General features: G+C 50.0%; 1 protein-coding gene across 2 annotated transcripts in view; it reads left to right on the top strand.

The window, feature by feature from the left end:
* The window catches only part of agbl4 (AGBL carboxypeptidase 4), a 438546-nt gene that overhangs the window by 378447 nt on the left and 40061 nt on the right, over positions 1–20038 (top strand). For both annotated transcript variants that reach the window (XM_039767255.1, XM_039767254.1), the window contains exons 7-9: positions 6840–6929; positions 7684–7798; positions 10450–10561. In XM_039767255.1, the coding sequence (XP_039623189.1) occupies positions 6840–6929; positions 7684–7798; positions 10450–10561 (317 nt within the window). The remainder of the gene's footprint in view (positions 1–6839; positions 6930–7683; positions 7799–10449; positions 10562–20038) is intronic.

The following is a 20038-nucleotide window of genomic DNA, read 5'->3' as shown; positions in this document are numbered from 1 at the left end:
GTGGGTGGGACTGGGCCGCATGTCTGCCTGGGGGGTGAGAACTCGCTGTGCCAATGCAAGCTCCCTAACCTGACCTGACCTGTCGAGTGTGAAGACTGGCTGCTTCTTAGTGACAAACGTCAATGTGGTGTGAGAAGTGGGATTAGAGTTCACTGCTGATTGAGTGACATTTAAGAGGTCAGGTGTCAGCAGTGGGATTGCACTCTGGGTGTGAATTAACACTTGATTGGCATTGGGAGGTTTGGGTGTGACGACAAATATTTAGAGCTGGTGTCAGCGGTGGGATTACAGCACCGCCATTCATTGCCACTCGACGACTGTGATGATTGAAGCCCATCATACGGCAATCGCTAAAGGCTTCACTCCTTCTGCCCAGTCCTCCATTGTGTGCGGGGCCTGGAGCTTCTCAGACAATGCGCAGCCCACCATCCTCATCTGACGGCCATGTGGTGCCCAGTGCCACCCGTTTGGCCATCTCAACTCACTTCTGCTCATGTCATTTTCGTTGTCCCCCAGCATGAGATGACATGAGATGAAGAGTTGGCTCTTGTCGCCCCGCTGAGTGACCCGTGTGGCCGTCCTCTCCCCCTTTGTGCACTAGAACAGGGGGTCCGAATGACAATGTTGGTGTCACCTTCTCCGAGCTGCTTGTCCGAGGCCCAGTCCGCCTCCCTCCCGTCGTCTTTCCTGAATTTCCATATTTATCGGCCCTGATGGCGATGTAGCGTCTTTCAGGCCGTTCTGCTGAGGTGGCACTCCAAAGCACAAATGACATCGCTGCTCTTTCTTTCGTCGTCCCTGGACGCCACATTTGTGTGGTTTTGCTGATTTGGTGCCTTGAGAAGATTTAGCGTTGCATAACAGACGGCAGCCAAATAATTATGGATTCTAAATATAGGAGCGAATGACAGGTAAACGTTTCAGGTCATTCATTGTCAGGCTGGTAATTAAAAAGTAAATGGCCCTCATCACGTCGCACGCACGCTCGACAAAGTGAAAGGCGGCAGGGCGGCGTCAGCAGATTTCACGACTCCAGAGATGCAAGGACACCGTGGTGTGCCGGCCGGGTGTGAGAGAGAAATAGCAAGAGAGATCCAGGGGTCTCTGCTGGGGGCACAGCAGGAGCCCTGCCTGGACAGGGTGCCAGCTTAGAGCCCACAGCCAGTCCAAGTCAAAACCGCCGCCATTGGCAGCTCTAAGCACTGTGCCACCAAGCTGCTATCCCCAGTAAGGGATAACACAGGCTGGCTGTGGGATGAGACTGGGCAAAAGAAAAGAGAGACCGTCGATTAGTGATGATTGGCAGAATCAGGCGGCAGCTCTAACCACTGTGCCACCTAACAAATTCCAGTAACAAATAACAAAATGGCTCCGCTTCCAAGCTCTTGAGTCGGACCCAAGTTGGATGGAGTAAGAGTCTGGGCAAACAAACGAAATGTGGTCATTGGAGGAGTCGGGCAGCAGCTCTACCCGCTGTGCCCAGTCTGAGAACTGAACAGTAGGTGGGCCCTGGAGGCGTCGGGTTGCAATTCCAACAGCTGCTGCCACCACACTGTCCAACAAGTTCAAATATTAGAGAGTGCAATGGTGCCAGCCTCATGTACGAGGAAAATGGGCCAAAACTAAAGGGCAAACTGGCTGAAGTGAAGTCATGGGAGGTGTCAGGCAGCAACTCTAACCACTGCGCCACCATGCCGCCCCTCAAATCCCCAACACAGATGACCCATTGGCACTGCACATTCGCACGGCTCTTGAGCTGGAGAGACGTGGGGTGGACTCCGGAGAAGGACCCTCTTTAATCAGGATTGCTTGTCCTCCCTGTGCCCCTGCCACCCCTCCACATTTCTGTCCCAGCATTCAAATACCCTGCTGGGCTGGTGACCAACTCTCAATCGGCCCACTGGGAGTGAATGTGCCAGGGAAGGTGCCCACTTTGTTATTGCCAATGCCAGGAAAGGCCTGGCAAGTACAGGAAGTGGTTGGATTTGTGAAAGGGAACCACTGCCTGGCAGGGATGCCAGTCCATATCATGGCATGGCCATAAACTGAATGAGTTTATCTGTTTACTCCAAGTGAGGGGCTGAATACTCTGAGTGGCATCACATAAAGGGCACAAACCACTCCATACATCTTGGACAGGGTACCAGACCCATATGGCCAAGCACCCTGACACACATTGGCATGGGGAGAATGTGCCAACATGTGGTCTCTGGAGCTGTGAGGCATCTGAAGTACCTGCTGGACCCTGTGATGGATGGACACCCAGCCCCCACTGTTCATGCCCCCCAGCAGGTTTGAGAATCTTAGTGAGTTACAGTACCAAGTCACCAGTGCAGGACGGGCTCAGGATGGGGCAAACACTAAAAGTGGCCTCACAAACATTCACCCCTGAATCCCTGAAGCCCCCTGGCGTCCACACTCGGGCCGCTCGTCCCTTAAAGCTCTGCGTGTTTCTGTCAGCTCCGTTTATGTGTCCCAACAACCTGAAGTGTGAAGTCGCCTTGCAAGGACAGCACGGTGTCTGGTGACAACGCCGAGGTGTCACCGCACTGAGCTCTTTGTGGACTGCAGGGTTACACAGCAGGGGGGACCTCCGAGTTACCAGCCGCCACTTGATCTGATTTTGACGTCCCTTAATGCTGTCATCGTGGATGGTGCTGTGTTTCGTGAGACGAGTTTGTTAAAAAAAACCAAACTGTCTGCGGAAACCCAACGGGAGGACAATCAGAAGTGAAATAAAATGACAAAAATCTGGGGGGGGGGCACATGCTGACGGACCCTGCGCTGGTGAAGACCTGCCAGCTGTGTCTGAGTGCGCGTTACGCGTGGGTTTGTGTTGTTAAAAGTCATTTAACTGCGGCGATCGATAATTATAAGAAACAGGGGTGGGACACACGCGTCACCCCGCTGATGACACCCCGCCTGTCACAACGCTGAGCCCAGCACCTGCTCCTCCTGGGCTCTGTTTTTGATACGCCGAATGCCCACCATGTTTAGACACCGGTGTGTGTGTGTGTGAACGTCTCTAATTGTCTTTGTACACTGCAGTGCCACAGTTATGGGTGCCCTTCACTGCCCACTTGTCTACTGTGACACCCTGACAATGCCAGCTGACTAACAAATGGTCCGTCAAAATGGGGGCATTAAGGTGGGGGGCCTGTGAATGCATGAAGCACGGGGTCAACAGAAACACAGAGCAGAAAGGCACTATATAATAGACAGAGATTTGAAAGGCGCTATATAACAGACAGACAGATGTGAAAGGCGCTATATAACAGACAGACAAATGTGAAAGGCTCTATATAATAGACAGAGAGATGTGAAAGGCGCTATATAATTCACAGACAGATGTGAAAGGCGCTATATAACAGACAGACAGATGTGAAAGGCGCTATATAACAGACAGATGTTAAAGGCGCTATATAATTCACAGAGAGGTAGAGAGAGGGAGTGACATGAGAGGTGCTACATATCAGGGACTCGGGTGCAGAAAGCATTCATGTGTGGCAAATCCCCAGCAGCTGCTCTAACTGTCATTTCCTTAGTCACTGGGCACCCTGTACCTGGCATGACTCAGAGGTCTTGATGGAAAATGACTGACAAATCCGTCAATTTCCTTCTTTTATTTGTGCCCTAAAGAGGTGGCCCAGGCCAGGATGCCAGGTGTATGCACAGTCCAGTGCCAATGGGTGTGCCCAAGGGGAGTTGTTCCCTGAAGATGTCAGATGAATGTGATTAATGCGACCTGCTGTGCTGTTAACTAAGCACTTCAACATGCCACTCACCCCCCCCCATAATGCCATGACATGCCACCTCTGCAGGACCTGTGACACTGCAATGGTGTCATCAGACTGGAGTCAATTAGGTGTCATTTTCCTTGCAGTCCCTGGCAGACCCTCATGATGAGGTGATGAGGTCAGATGCGCCAGGACTATCTGCTTTGTGCCTTAGGTGGTGTGCCCAGTGGTACCCATAGATGATGTGCCCTTTCTTTGCCAGTCCCCCAATATTTCTAAGGTGAGTGGTTTGGGTGGGTGTGGCCTTGTGACCTCTGGGCGGGGCATATTTGAAGCCATTTTCAGTTCTTTGAGGTGCCTGCCAGTCTCAGTGCCAAGTGCCCACCCCGTTTGCCTCCTGCAGTTCATATGCTATGGGGGACTGGAGTGACCCACAGTCTTTCAGAGTCGGTTATTTGTACCAGGGGCAGGCCAGTGTGATCCTTCAGCCCTCCAATCAGAGTCCTCCCTTTCCAGAGTGTTTTTTTCGATTGGACATTTGAGTAAAGCAATCCACTTGGACCACTTGGATGGATTGGCAGTGGCCGCGCTGCCCATATAGCGCCACACACAGTCTGTCACAAAACACTCGTATGAAAAACCTCAGTGTGACTGATGACGGGCCCTGTCACTAAGTGATGCCGCCCCCTAGTGGATGGGAGCTGCCTGGTGCCCGTTTAATTCTTTTTTGCACAGCTGCTTCATTGTGCTAATTTTAATGAGAACATTTCAGTGTTCCAGCTAAACGTTTAGAGTGCGGGCTGCTTGGGTTGGGCGCTTTAGTCGGGTATTATACTTATAATTATAATTAATGAGATAAGCACTCGGCGCACGAAGCAATGCGATAGCACAAAGGAGAAAGAAAAAGAAAAAAAATAATGTGCCCCCGTATGCCGTATCTCCAAAGCGGCGGCGGAAAGCTGCTGCCAACACTCCACTCGCTTTCATCGTGCTGATGGAGGCGGGCGTCTCCTCGTTATACTGTGAGCAGGTCCGTCTGGTCAGCGGTGACACCCACTGGGCACAGGGTGCAAGTGCACTTCAGGCTGAGGCCAGCCGAGAAACCTGGGAATGTGGGCAGAGGTGCCAGGGCATGGCTGTGCCACCTTCACCTGTCCACTACTCTCTTTAATATGCTCTGAGTTGCTCAGAGATACGTCCCCACTTTAAGCACCGGACCCCCAGCTGCCCACCACTTCTGTACTCCTGTCTGTGTGGGGCGACTGCAGTCTACACTGGTACAGAAAACGAGAGCAAAGAGAGGGAGACGATGGTGAGGAAGATGAGATGAAAAAGAGGAGTAAAGGGAGAGCAAAGAGAGGGGATGCCATGAGAGAAGGACCGTTAAAAGATCAAAGGAGGAGAAAGATGGAGACGTAAGGGGAAGGAGCAAAAATGAAAAAAGGAATGAGTAAAGGGAGAGAGAGAAAAAGAGGGGAGGAGTAAAGGGAGAGTGAAGAGAAGAAGAACACAAAAGAACATTGAAATATAAAAGGAGGGGGAAGGCGAGGAGTAAAGAGAGAATCAAAGGAAGAGAGAAAAAAGGATTGAGTGGGGATGAGTAAAGGGAGAATCAGGAAAACAGAAAGTGAGAAAGAGGTCAAAAAGAGGGGAGGAGTAAAGGGCGAGTACAGAGAAAGGAGAAGACATGGGAAATTAAAAAAGAAGTGAGTAGGGATGAGTAAAGGGAGAGTGAAAAGGCAGGAAAAAGTGAAAACAAAATGAGGGTGCAAATAATGACGAGTGCAAAAGAGGAAGAGAAAAAGAAAAAGGGAAAAGACAAAGAAGAGAAAGCAGAGCCAGAGAGGGAAAAGAAAAGGAGGACCGAGACAGAGAAGAGTCGGGAGTGGTGCAGAACAGTAGGGAAGGGCAGAGACAGAACTTGGAGGACGAATTGTGGCCCACCGTCCCATAAACGTCCCCCTGTGACTACGAGGCTCCGGCGGGCCACCTTCTCCTGGCCAGTGAATTCGGGGAGACCATCTGAGGGGCCAGCGGGGCTTTTATGAAATGGCGGCGGTAGGAAATCCCCATCCACCAAGACTCAGCGAGCTGACTGTGCGTTCACCGAGTCGAGGGCAGAATTGGCAGATTCGGGGGTTACAGATGGGGGTCATCCTTTATTCGAGTGACTCCGAAAACAAACACAGCCAAGGTAATGAGAGACAAAGTCCCCGCCGTCCTTAAACTATTACTGTCGCTCTGCAGGGGCAGAAAAAAATCAAAATGCTTTATTTTTATAGCTTTGAGCGCAAAAAAAAAAACGGCATTATGGACAGAAAATGAAAAAACACGCGGCTAGCAATTAGCATTTTCTGTGCTCAGCACAATAGCAGAATGCGATCAATAAGATATTAGACTTGTGTACATAGCAATGAACCGCACAAGCCTCCGAGTCTCTTAGTACCGCGAGTGAGGGGGGAGCGGCGGCAGGAACATGAAATATTATTAACCTTACAGCCGGGGATGTCCTGTCCTCGGGGAGCGCCGGGAACGCGGGCGGGATCGTTAAATACCTGCTGCTCGGCGCGCTGCGGCTCTCTGTCCATCTGCCTGTCTGTCTATCATATAGCGCCTTTCACATCTGTCTGTCTGTCTGTCTCTCAGTTTTGGATGCTTTGGTGTCACTTCAGCATGTGCTGTAGCTCAGCCTTGTTGCTTCAGTCCCTTCAGCAGGGGACCCCCACAGACTTTAAGACGGGTGGGTATCTCTGTTGTGTGTCCAGTGAGGCCAGCGCTCTCCCCCACGGTGGCCCTTCTGTTCTCTCCATTAGTGGGCTGTCCTTATGACTTTGCTGTTGATTCGGCACTGCAGTTCCCCAAAAGCACTCCAGGTGGCGCTGGACATTAAGTGGGGTGGGGTGAAGTCCTAGGGCCAAGAAACAATGTGAAACATTCTGCCATGTTTGAGTCTCTTCTCAAAGCTGCTTAATGCAGGACAGTCTTTCAAAAAGAGGCAATCACGTCAGGTCAGCTGACCACTCTACTCTGAAAGGCACTATATAACCTGGAATTGTCTGTCCCAGCTGATCCACTTTCATTTGCATTTTTGTTATTTTGCAGGAAGCCTCACTGCTGACAACGAAAAGAAGTTGGTCTTCCTCACGGCACGTGTGCATCCTGGGGAATCTCCTGCATCCTTTGTGTGCCAAGGTGAGGGCCACCATCATGAGCTGACAGACTGTAATGGACTTACAGGGGTGACATTTGATGTGTGACCCCTGAAACAGCAGCCATAATGACCCAATAATAATAATAATAATAATAATACAAGTTCAGTATCTTGCACGTATACCATTTTATTCAATGTTTTGATGTACTAAAGTTTCTGTCATATAGTGCCTTTCATTCTATCTATCTATCTATCTATCTATTATATAGTGCCTTTCACTATCTATCTATCTATCTATCTATCTATCTATCTATCTATCTATCTATCTATCATATAGTGCCTTTCATATCTATCTATCTATCTATCGATCGTTAATTAATTAAATAATAATTATTTATGGTATTACTACATCTAATTATTATTATTATTATTATTATTATTATTATTATTATATTTTTCCTTATCATACCTTCTCACGTCTACCTTCCATTGCTCTTTTGCTTTTCCCGCTGAGTTGATTAGTTGCCTGTTTTTCCCAAACATAATCTAATTATCATAATAAACACTGGGATTTAGTGAATAATTATTATTTTTAATGAGCTTTTTATTGAACCAATTAATTTTTTCAGATTGCTCATTAAGCCAGCCTGTTTGAAATCCAATTACGTTTCCCTGACGTGCCGAAGCTTTTCGCCGGCCTCTCCGTGGGCCGTGGCCGCCATTCCGTGATTGTGCCAGTTTTCGCTGCTCCTCCTCCTCTTTCTCCTGATGCCCGTCTCTCTTTTGTTTGTCCAGGGCTCATCGACTTCCTAGTCAGTAGTCACCCGGTGGCCAGAGTCTTGAGGGATCACGTCATCTTCATGGTGGTGCCCATGCTGAACCCGGATGGGGTCTATCTGGGGAACTATCGGTAGGTTTGGAAGGGTCTGTCCGCCTCTGGCTCTGCTCTTTCCTGCCTCACTGCGTCTCGTTTGCTTTTCTTTCTTTGTCTTTGTCACTTTACTTTGTTCTTTTTTGTTTTTCATGAACGTTTTTGCCCGTTTTGTCGTTGGCTTTTCATCGTTTTCTTATGTTTCACATCCGCTGACACTTTGCCGTCATCTCTAACGTTGTTGGCCGCTATGAGCTGCTTGTATTCTCCAGGTGGCATCATTGGTGGCACTCACACTAATGGTGGCACCTTCCTTTGTTAAGTTGGCCCCTCACTTATTGGCGTAGCCTCCGGTACTCACACAGCGAGTCCACACTAAGCTCCGGTGGGCCATTACATCGTCGAGGGGTGTCGGGTTCTATTGCCCCCATCTACTGTTCTTGCGCTGCCTGGGGGGTGGCCTGCCACCAGAGGGTGCTCTTCAGCTGCATGTCCTCTGGACTTCTTCATGACATCTGGGGACAGCCACCCAGGGCTGGGACTTTAAAGCCCTTCTGGCCACTAAATTTAAGGGAGGGTTCAAATGCTTGGAGGAAAACAAGATTCATAAATGAAGATCAGAATATTGACATCAAATCCATCCATCCATCTATTATCCAACTCACTACATCCTAACTACAGGGTCACGGGGGTCTGCTGGAACCAATCCCAGCCAGCACCGGGTGCAAGGCAGGAAACAAACCCCAGGCAGGGTACCAGCCCACCACAGGGCACACACATACACACACACACACACCAAGCACACACTCAGGACAATTTAGGATCTCCAATGCACCTCATCTGCATATCTTTGGACTGTGGGAGGAGGAAACCGGAGAGAACAGGGAGGACCCAGGAAGCGAGCCCAGACGGGTCTCCTAACTGCAAGGCAGCAGCGCTACCCACTGCGGCACCATGCCGCCCACAGACTACAATATTAACATAAATGACAGTAAAAACACAGTAAAGCCTGAAGACAAAGAGACTTCCATATAAGCCAGTATACCCCTCCCAGCTAACTGCTGCCATTGAGGAGCCGCTGAGCCCCTCGCCAGCCTGTGGGTTCTGACGTCGCCCACTTTGGGCTCATTTGAAGGCTGCTTGGTGTGTTTTTATGTTTTCTATTTTTTGCCCTTTACAGGTAAACTCCACCCTGAGTTGATATTTTTAAAATGTTTCTTCTCCCTTACGTCCTTTATGGTGTTGGCTGAGGGAAAACTTTAATCTCACGCTTTCATGTGGAATGAGAGACGTTTATCAAAGGACGGAAATCTAAAGGCCGGACAGCAGCAAACAACGTGAAAAACGTTCACAGAAAAAAGAAAAAAACGATTTGCCCGCCACTTGGGTCTCACAATCCGCATGTTTGATATCCAGCTGAGCGCTCGGAGCGTCCCGGCATCGCCTGCTGAAATAACGAGGAACGAGAAAACGGCCTGCTTTGTAAAGAGTGGAGCGCACTCCCAGAATTCTCTGTGGCACGGCGGCGCAGTGCCACTAAGGAGACCAGGGGGTCCACCTCCAGAGGGTCCGCCCTGCATGGAGTTTGCATGTCGTCCTGGTGGTCCGAGTTCCTCCCACAGTCCAGTGACACGCTGGTTGGGTGGGCTGGCGATCCTAAATTAGGGTGTGTGTGTCTGCGATGGGCTGGCGCCCTGTCACGGATGTGTTCCTCCCTGGCACCCTGCGTTGTCTGTGATTGGCACCAGCACCACCCCCTACCCCTTGACCCTGTTCAGGACCTCCACTGACTGGCTGACTTTTGACCAATGAATGATTGCAAGAGGCGGGTCTTAGTTCACTCGCTCATGTGTCTGTCTGTCTGTCTGTGTGTCTGTGTCTCTGTGTCTCTGTCTGGTGTGTGTGTGTGTCTGTCTGTCTGTCTGTGTCTCTCTGTCTGTGTCTCTGTCTCTGTGTTTGTCTGTCTGCCTGTCTGGTGTGTGTCTGTCTGTCTGTCTGTGTCTCTGTCTGTGTCTCTGTCTGTCTGTCTGTCTGTGTCTCTGTCTCTGTGTTTGTCTGTCTGTCTGGTGTGTCTGTCTGGTTTGTCTGTCTGTCTGTCTGGTGTGTGTGTCTGTCTGTCTGTGTCTCTCTGTCTGTGTTTCTGTGTTTGTCTGTCTGTCTGTCTGGTGTGTGTGTGTCTGTGTCTCTGTCTCTGTGTGTGTGTGTGCGCTTGTCCCATCCTCATTAACGGTTACGTTTTTTGTCTAAATGTCTTCATTAAAGTTCGTCTTTTGCTCGATTTTGCGCGTGGATTACGAGAGGCGGGTGATGGGAGGTTTTTTCCTGGACGCTGTACTGCTGTCCTGCCGTGACCGTCGAGCTGTAATCTCTCGTAGCTCCTTTCTGAGTGAACACGTGACATTTTGATTTTGGGGGTCTGATTCCTTGAAGACTCTGGTGGTCTCCCTTGCCGTGTTTTTGTATTTTGGCCTTTTCTTTCTGCTTTGCTGATCTTTATTCAATGTGTTTGATTAGATGGTCCTTTTCAAGCCCACCTCAATTTGTGGGGGGCTCGTGTTTCTCCTTTCTGACGTGAGCCTCTGACCAGACGGCCAATGAAGGGCGAGGCCCGCGGAGCTCAGCTTTACTGCCGCTGTACCGGGGACTCGATGTCTCCTTATTGCCGTGATGGCCTGTGTTCTCCATTGCAGGTGCTCTCTGATGGGCTTTGATTTGAACCGCCACTGGCAGGACCCTTCTTCCTGGGCCCACCCGACTCTCCACGCTGTCAAGCAACTCATCGTCAAGATGAGCAAAGACTCGGTGAGTTGTGATTTGTCAGTTGATTTTGGTGAGTAGGACTCAAATCGCGATAACTCAGATGAGAATGACATAATGCAGATAAGACCACCAGAGGGGGCTGAAGGCGCGGGGCGGAGGGAGGCCGGGACCACTCAGGAGCTGCTCGCCGACTTTGAATGGGACGCCGAACGAGCGCCAGCTCGCTGCTCCTATTGATCAGGCGCCCAGCCTGGGGGGATTTCTGATAAGGTGGGCTACATTTTCAACTCTTACCTTTCTCTTTTTTTGCCTACCGCTTTGTGAATCTGCCAGCTGATTTGCTGCTCCCATCATGGAGCTGTGCCATTTGTGCCCGCTCTCTTTGGCTGCCTCCTCCATTTTGTCTCGCTCTGTGTGTGCCTCTTCACTTCGGCCTCGCCGTCCATTTTCCAATCGTCACCCCATCGTCCTTGTCCTATATGGCGTGGAGCAGAAAACCGCTGCACAGGACCCCTCAGGACCATCCACCACAGAGGGGGTCTACACGTGCCTGCTGGGTATATAGCGCCTTTCACTACTTGACCGAATGAGCGCTGATGCTGAATGGACACGAAAGAAAGAAATTCACTAATTTCAGTCTGTGTGTGCAACAGATGGGTGTGAAAGGCGCTATATAATTGACAGATAGATGGGAAAGGCGCTATAAAACTGATAAAGAGGAAAGGCTTTGCATAATCGATAACAGGAAAAGCATTTTAAAATTGAGAAATGAGAAAGGCACTATATTATTATACAGTAACTGGTAGGTATGAAAGGCGCTATATAATTGTACAATTGACAGGTGAATGTGAATGGCAATAAATAGATGGAAGTGAAAAGTTCCATATCACCGATAGATGGATCAAGGCGCTATATAATCAGGTATCTGAGAGGTGAATGTGAAAGGTAGAGGACACTATATAATTGACCTATAGATGTGAAAGGCGCTATATGACGGGTGAGTTGATGGAGAGCTCTGTTATCTTGACCCCAAACTGTGGTGACACGTGCGTTTCTCAGATGTGCTGTGCCCCGTACACGTGACGATTGAGGACGATGACATGAGGAAGCTCTCTACCTAAGCGCTGGCGCAGCTCGTCATTCTGCTGTTATTTTTGTGCCCGCGAAGCCTTTTGATGCAAGTGAGATCCTAATTGTTTGTTATGGTTGATTCAGGATTTCATCAAAGGCTGGCATGATAGGATTGACAGCTTTAATATTTCAGCGGCACTTTCCCTAATTTGCTCTCCCCATTAACGAGGACTAATGACGTTCTCCATAATTGCTCTTTCAGATTAAGTGGAGTGCTGGATCAGCGCTGCTCACACGCCAAATGAGACGCGCTAATGGCAGCAGGATCTTTGTCCCGCGCGGTGCACTTGGCGAAATGCCATTGAATAACCTTGCAGCCTTCCCTGCCGTGTTTCGTGTCACTGGAACATCGGCGGGTGTCCTGCTTGTTGCGGTGGCTGTCGTTTGTGGCGAGTCACATTTCACTGTTAGTGCTGGCATTAAGGGCGCACAGGGACGGTTGACTGGGGGACGGCACCGTAGCTGGTGCCACCGCTTCACGGCTCTTGGGTTCAAGCCCCGGATGTGTGACTTGAGGGCTGCCAGTCTGATTGTCCTCTTAAGGTCTCATTCCAGCCTGGTGCCTCACGTTGGCGAGGTTGGCTCCACCACCCTGCGACTGACACTGGAATTGCAAGGCTTTGCGACTGACGCATGTTAAGGTGCGGCTTCACCCACCCATCCCATAATATGTGTTTGTCCCGTCATGATGTCCAGACCAGCGTTACAAGTCCTTCCCATCTTTCACCCCCTCAAAGACAGTCCTCCATTACAGACGACCAGAGAGGAGCCGAGCGCTTTACGTGAAACTCGGGTTTTTGTTATTTTCTGGATTCCCACTTCCTCCTGTTTGTTTGTTTGTTTGTTTGTTTGTTTTTTCTTATTGTTATTAGAAGGTCTGCTCAATCCAGTCAGCCAGGGGTCTTTCCCGGCTCCTCTCTCCCATTTCAGCCTTTTGTAATCCAAGGGGTTTCTGGGCGGGGCTTACATTAACGTTTGAATCCCGCCCTCCAGTTCTCAAGTTGCGCCTTGAGTGCCCTGGCAGAGGTGACGGGGCAGACGGTGCCCCTTTATGATGGCATTGTTCTTGACATGCGTTCCAAAACTTAAGAGTCCAGTTTTGTCCTCCCAGTTTCTCCCCAAAACGTGACTGGGCTCGGCACAGTAGCCTGTTGGGGGTCAGGGATATTCACGGCTCTCCATCGCCCACACATTTTTCTGACGAGTCCCATTATGACGTCTGATGTGGGGGTCTCTGGACTTGCCCCAGTTTGCCCAGTTAAGGTGTTGCATTTCTCACACCTCAGGCACTTGTTTCTTCATTTTACATTTCTCATTTGGTCGCCGCTCGTTTTGCTGGATGCTGTTGCTTTAAGGTGGAATTTATTTTGTGTTTTACCCACAATGCCATCTGCTGCGGCTGTAGTCATTACTTCCAGATTTAGCATAGGGAACGCCATCCGGGGTGATTATCTGGGTTTGTGGCTAACTTGGGCGTTAAGGCCATTCAGGTCCTCGTTGGCCACCAAAGATCACCTTCTGCGTTTGACTTGGAGCTACAAGCCACCTGTGGCTTTGGGTCACTCGTCTGTCACCCGCTCCTGTCACCCGTCACCTTCTCCCGTGACCCGCTCCTGTCACCCATCACCCGCTCCTGTCACTCGTCACCCGCTCCTGTCACCCGTCACCCACTCCCGTCTCTTTTCAGCAGCACAACTCCCTGCAGTTGTTCCACGTTCTCCTCCTCCTCCTCATATTTCAGTCGTGGCTGTCTGGGTGTGGGTGGTCAGCGCCTTGTTTAGGGGTCTAGTAACTGTCCTGAGTATTAGCACCCCTCTGATGATGTTTAGGGAGGACATTCCTTTAGTCGGCCTTGTGGAAGACCCCCACAAGAATCACGTAAATCCTCACATTTTGAAATAGCGGCCTACAGATAATTAAGCACATGGGCTTGGCTTGCTGGGAAATGGAAAGAGCCGTCAGAAAAAGCAAAGGATCAAAGAGCAAATTTCACCTCTAGCTCAGGTGAGGGCCTCTGTCATCTTACGGACCCCCCGCATCCTTGATGATGTCCTCCTCTGATTCCTCGCTTCTGCTCATTTTTCTTCTTATGGTGGGCCTCGCTTCAAGAGCCAGAATTCCCACCCACATCCGCCTTCCCTGCCAGTCCAGTAATCTGAGCTCAAATCGACGTCAACCCAACTCAAAGTCCCAGAGACCTAACTGTCCCGACCCTCCTTCCCGTTTTCTCTCCCAGTCATCCACTTAAGTGTCAAATCCTGCGAATGAAGGCCGACGAGCAGGACCCTCGTCCTCGTCCTCATCCGGTTAAGCCACTCCAGCTGCTCCCAGTAAGGCGGCGCTGCCACTGAGGGGCTTTTGCTTGACGTGACAACATGACAAATGGTGTGACAAGGCCTCTGGATATTTGTTAGAACCGCAAGACTCAATTCCAGCTTTGTGCGTGCGGCATGGCTGACTCGGAAAAACAGAGAGAAGGAGACAGCAAAGGTGACCTTGGAGTGCCTGAGATTTATTTGGAAAAGTCTGGAGAATCTCCAAGCCACACATCAGCCGGCGTCTGTTTCCTAGTTGGTGGCCGATAATGCCGGGGCGCGTTGACGAGTTTCAGGGTCCTGAATGGCACGGGCCAAGTGCTCCCCCGACATGGTGTCCCAGCCTCCCCCCAGGCCACACATGACATGACGTCGTGACAGAACCGCCTGTTTAATTAGACCCCCGACGAGCGAGCGCCGGCCGGCTGAAGGTCAGAGCTCCTCTGGGGAATTCGCTGACCTTTCCTGCACTTCCAGTCCTGAGCTCTCGACTTGACCTTTAGCAGCGCTGCAGACCTGCCGATGCGCCGATCGATGAGTGCCCACCACCACCACTCTCATCAGTGTCCGGGCATCCACCTCCTGACACCTGCCAGCGCGCAGGTCAGCGTCCACTTCTGACCTTAAAGGGACTTCTGCTCTCGACTCGCACGAGTTGCTATAGCTGCCATTCGTGTGTTGTGTCACCGGACCCTCGGGGCATCAGTGACGGCGTCCAGAACCATTCAGAGGGGCTTGTGACGTCCAGCTGCTAACCTGTGTAGGACCATTCAGGGGGTGACAAGTGGACATGGAGCTGCACAGGCGTCCTCTACGACAAGATCACCCGCACCTCCAGGCTCTTTAGGGCGCCTCGTGAATGACACCAAGTGGAGGGGGTGACTGAAAATAATTATTTAGATACTGTACATACTGTACATACTGTACACACTGTAGACCTAGAATACTATGTGGAGAGTGTGAAGACGGAAAGATTGAAAGGTGCTATATAATAGATATATGTGAAAAGGCACCAAATCATTAGATAGATATGACGTCATGACATCTGAGGTCAGCCTTGATGTAAGCATATTTTAAGCAGAGATGTGAAAGGCGCTATATAACATCAATAGATAGATTTGAAAGGTGCTATATAACATCAATAGATAGATAGATGTGAAAGGCGCTATATAACATTGATAGATAGAAAGATTTGAAAGGCGCTATATAACATTGATAGATAGATGTGAAAGGCGCTATATAACATCAATAGATAGATAGAAAGATGTGAAAGGTGCTATATATCATCATATAACATTGATAGATAGTTAGATGTGAAAGGTGCTATATAACATCAATAGATAGATAGATGTGAAAGGCACTATATAATATATAGATAGATGTGAAAGGCGCTATATAACATCAATAGATAGATAGATGTGAAAGGCATTATAGAACAGACATGAAAGGCGCCATATGGTTAACTTTTCAGCCTCTTTGTCATCTGCCGTTCAACGTTTGTGCTTCATAAAGTGTCTTTCTGGCTGACTTCCGGTGTCAATTGCTGTCCCCTTGGAAACCTCTGCAGGCCAGGGTCTTGTGTCTCTGTTAATGATGGGACTGGACAGTGGTGACATGTTGTGTGTTGATTAGTACATGAAAGAAAGAATGTCACTGTATGATGATGGCCCTATATAGATACATACACTCGTGTGTGTGTGTGTATGTGTGTGTGTATACGTATATGAATTACAGCAAGTCCGGTGCCACCTAGTGGAAATTACTGTCACTGCAACTCCACAGATGTCAGCCCACAACACACCAAAGAGGTCCAAGCATAACTCAGGTCTCATCAGAGCTGATTAGTATTTTTGTTATCAAGAGACCTAAACATAAAATATATTTTAAAAAAATGAAAAGAAATACAAAGAAGCAAATTATTGTAAAATAAATAAACACACAAATAAATAAATAAATAATCACAGTTCCAATGTCGCCTCTTTCTGGCCAGATATGGAAGTTCAGCTTTTACTGGCTTGAGATCTCTGAGGCAGGTCCAGCGCCCCCAGATGGCCACTCTTGTACTTTCCTAATTTATTATGCAGTTAAAGCCAAAGCAGCTAACAGCGCCACCATGTGTTTGATCTTTTGATTACACCCGTCATCGAGTGTCCCCAGATATAAACACATGTGAAAGCAAACTGGAGATGACTTTAAGTGGCATGTGTAACTCCAGGATTGGCACTTCCATCGTGATGGGGCATATTGCCACAATTACAACCTTCAGTAGGCTAGGAAAAGGCCAGTGTACATGGCATGTGGTGCCCCCAGCTGGCTAACTGTGTGTTTACATCTGTGGTCAGTGAGAACTGCAGAAGAGCCATCAACCAACTCCATCCATCAGCTTGTCCAGTTCAAGTTTAATGGCACATGTGCCTGGTCGCAAGGCAAGACCACACTGTGGACTTTGCATCAGTTCGTCACAGGGACCACACACACTCAGACTGGGCCAATAGGAAAAGCTGATACTGGGGGAACAGGTGGGAACTGCAGACACAGCACTCACAGGCTGCAAGATAAAGGGAAGGCTCTGGAGCAGCACCAACCACTGTGCCACCATGCTACCCCAGCAACCAAGTGAGAAAGGTACATCTGCCTCATAGAAGAGCATTTACTGCCCCCAGCAGTCCATTCTTGAAATTACAGAATCGCTTACGTTGTATTTGGACATGGACACTTGTCTTGCAAGTAGTGCGCAGCACCCCCAGAAATACAACCTCACAATGACGTCCGTCCATCAAATGTTTAGTTAATGTTGTGTATGGTGTCCTCAGCTGGCCACACTTGTAAGTCGGACGTTGGTCGTTCTGGTTTACTGCATTTTACACCAGTGTGAGAGCCGGCTAGCCTGCCTTCAAATTCTAATTGTTAACCGCTGCATGGAGCCCTCACTGTATTTCAGGGGTGACCCCCAAACTCGCCAATAGAGCAGAGCGCACCCCATTCTATACAGCCTTGAACGTGTTACGGTAGTACACAGTGCCCTCAGCTTACCACACTTGTAATTACAGTTTGGCATTGGCGCCCTCAGCTGGCCACTTCCGCAAGTACAGCATTGCAGATGGCACGGTCTGCTGGCCGTGCTTGCAGTTAAAGTATTACAGATGGCGCCCTCAGCTGGCCTCTCCTATAATTACAGCATTGCTAATGGTGCCCTTAGCTGGTCGTTGTTATAATTACAGCATTGCTGATGGAGCCCCCAGCTGGGCACTCCAGCAATTACAGTGGCATATGATTCCTGAAGGTGACTACTCTTTTAATTATAATTCTGTAAATGGTGCCCTCAAGTGGGCACTCTTGTAATCGCTGTATTGTATATGGTGCTTACAGCTGGCCATTTCTGGAACTGCAGTATTGTTATTGGCACCCTCATCAGGCCACTCTTGTAATTACAGAATTGCATATGGTGCCCCCAGCTGGGCATTCTTGAAATTACATTATTCCCTGTGGTGCCCCCAGCTGGCCAATCTTGTAATTACAGTATTGTCTGTAGTGCCCCCAGCTGGCCAATCTTGTAATTACAGTACTGTTTGTGGTGCTTTCAGCTGGCCATTTCTGGAACTGCAGTATTGTTATTGGCGCCCTCATCAGGCCACTCTTGTAATTACAATACTGCATATAGCTCCCTCAGCTGGCTGATATTATAATTACAGTACTTCAGATGGCGCCCCCAGCTGGGCATTCTTGTAATTACAATACTGCATATGATGCCCTCTCTTGTAATTACAGCATTGATTATTCCCTCTCATTGCACATGGCAGCACTCGCCTTGGCCCCTCATCAATAAGCCAGGGTCCCCCAACCCGGTCGAGTACGCATATCCAAATTGTGCGTCCATCATCTCATCGGCGATTTCTCGACTCACCGGTAGGGAGGCAGTCAGCCCTGACTATGAGGGGCTGTCACTGAGCGCAGTCAGCTGCCGTCTGACAGTTCCATGGTCCTGGGCTCGATTCCCAGCATGCTCTCTGTTTTGCCTCCTACTTACTGTTTGGTGAAGAGTGGACATCCCAACCTGGTCTTGTTCTTGTCTTCGGCCTGATGCTGCTCAGATACTCAGGTAAGACACACAGCCCACCCCAGGGCCCCTCCAAAGCCTGAATATCGGGGGTGGTCTAAAGCAGAGCACAGCGCCCCCATCTGGCTGGCCTCCCTCCCGCCGCCCTCACAAAGTGATTGTTTCCCTCTGACTTGCGGCGCCCTCTCCTCTTTGTTTTGGTAACTTCCCATCTTGCTTTGGGGTGGGAGGACCTGGTGGGGGGATTGGCACGCCTGACAGAAGCAGGGGGCCCGCCACGGTCGCTGGTGTCCCTTTGGGTTTCATAAGAGGACTACGACAGGCTATTCTCAGCAAAGTGAGTAATAATTCAATTAAAATCAAGCTCAATTAGTATTCCTGGCGGTGGCGGCGGCTCGTCCCTTGTCATCGCTTATGAACTGACGCAGAGCTCCTTCGCGGGGGGGACGCGGGCCCAGCGGGCCGTGGGGCATCCTCACAGCTGCCGCCTGTCAGTCGTCGCTAGCGGCTCTCAGCTGTGTGCTCTCACTTGACAGACAGAAGATGTCTCACCGGCCCCCCAGCCCCCACCACACACTGGAAAGCAACAGCACCCCCACCACACACACCTCCCCGGGGCTGGCATGACAGATCGCTGGAAAGGCGGCATGCGTGGTTGTCACAAGTCAAAGCTGCTGCCATCTGCGCCTCGGCACCGGGGCCACACAGGGGTCACCTCTCGCCAAGACTGGACGATCTGTCAGGGGTCTGCTAAGTGGGCACCGTCAGAACGCCGGGGTTTAGAGTATTTGAATGTGTCGATATGCCACCTGGGCGGCGTCACAAATGGGCCCCTGCGCCGACCTTCATTGGCTGCAGGAGTAAACGGTGACAGCGCTCTGGTGCCCCCTGCTGTCCATGTGTGACGTTGCACTGTACACCTGATGCCCGATCGACCATCCCGAGCCTTGAACCCTTGTCACACGTGCAAGCAGGCAGACAAAAGAACAGGCCAGAGAAAGAGTCACACGAAAGTGGAGCAAGAAGGAAACAAATGAAGCGCCCCGCCGGCCCAAAACGGCGCCACTCGGCGTCATTCATCAAAGGCAGCGAGGAATTCGTTTTGATTGGCTGATTACTCTGAACATTCATCACAGGACGCGTATCCCCTCCGATCTGACAGTGCCATTTTGGATAATTTGTTAAAGATGACAAAAGCCCGTATTGCCATAGTTCATTTTTGACCTTTTTAATATTAGAAAATTAATTTCCAAACTGAAACAAATGTATTAGGTGCTGTCAGGCGGGGGAGATGAATATCGGCCCTCGCGGTCCTGCAGTTATTACCGAATTGTATTGTGACACGCCGCAGTTTGCCGCTGTCCGGGGTAATGAGGCGGCCTTTGGCGCTCCGCTCTCCATTCCTCATTCTGCTCATATTTAGAGCTGACGCCTCCCCACACCTTGGCCTGTCTGGGGGCTTCATGTGGCCTGTGATCAGTAAAGCAGACCACCAGGGGGCATCATTATAAAAGAACCAAAGGAAAGGAGCGCTTAATGCAGGTTGGGGGTCTTAAGGACGTCACGGGGGAATCAAACAACCAAATCTCACCAGCAGCTCTTTAGCTTATATAGCGCCTTTCACCCTCAAAAGGGATTTGTGGCTTCTGATCTCCTTATCTGTCCTGCAGTGCACTTTTATCCAAAGCGACTTCCACGTGTGCTTGTGTGGCATAAGAGTGGGATAGAAACAGGGTGAGAGACCCCCACAGCAGCACAAACTGCACACCTTCCCATTTTAAATATCAGATGAGCTCTGAGGCGGGGTGTCTGCTTGGTGAATTGCAGGGTCTCTGAACATTGAAGACGTCTTTATAAAGCCAGTGGCATTGTGAGGGGCCGCCACCACTCCCACCCCTCCAATGGTCTCTGAGTCCCCAATTTCCATTGTATCCAAACTGGTTGTGTGAGGGTCCGCAACAGCTTCTACCCCTGGGCGGTCCGGACTCTGAAACTGGCACTGCCCCCCGTGCCCTC

The sequence above is a fragment of the Polypterus senegalus genome, chromosome 10 (genome assembly GCF_016835505.1).
Source record: "Polypterus senegalus isolate Bchr_013 chromosome 10, ASM1683550v1, whole genome shotgun sequence".
Taxonomy (NCBI): domain Eukaryota; kingdom Metazoa; phylum Chordata; class Cladistia; order Polypteriformes; family Polypteridae; genus Polypterus; species Polypterus senegalus.
This window is presented reverse-complemented; position numbering and strand designations above follow the sequence as displayed.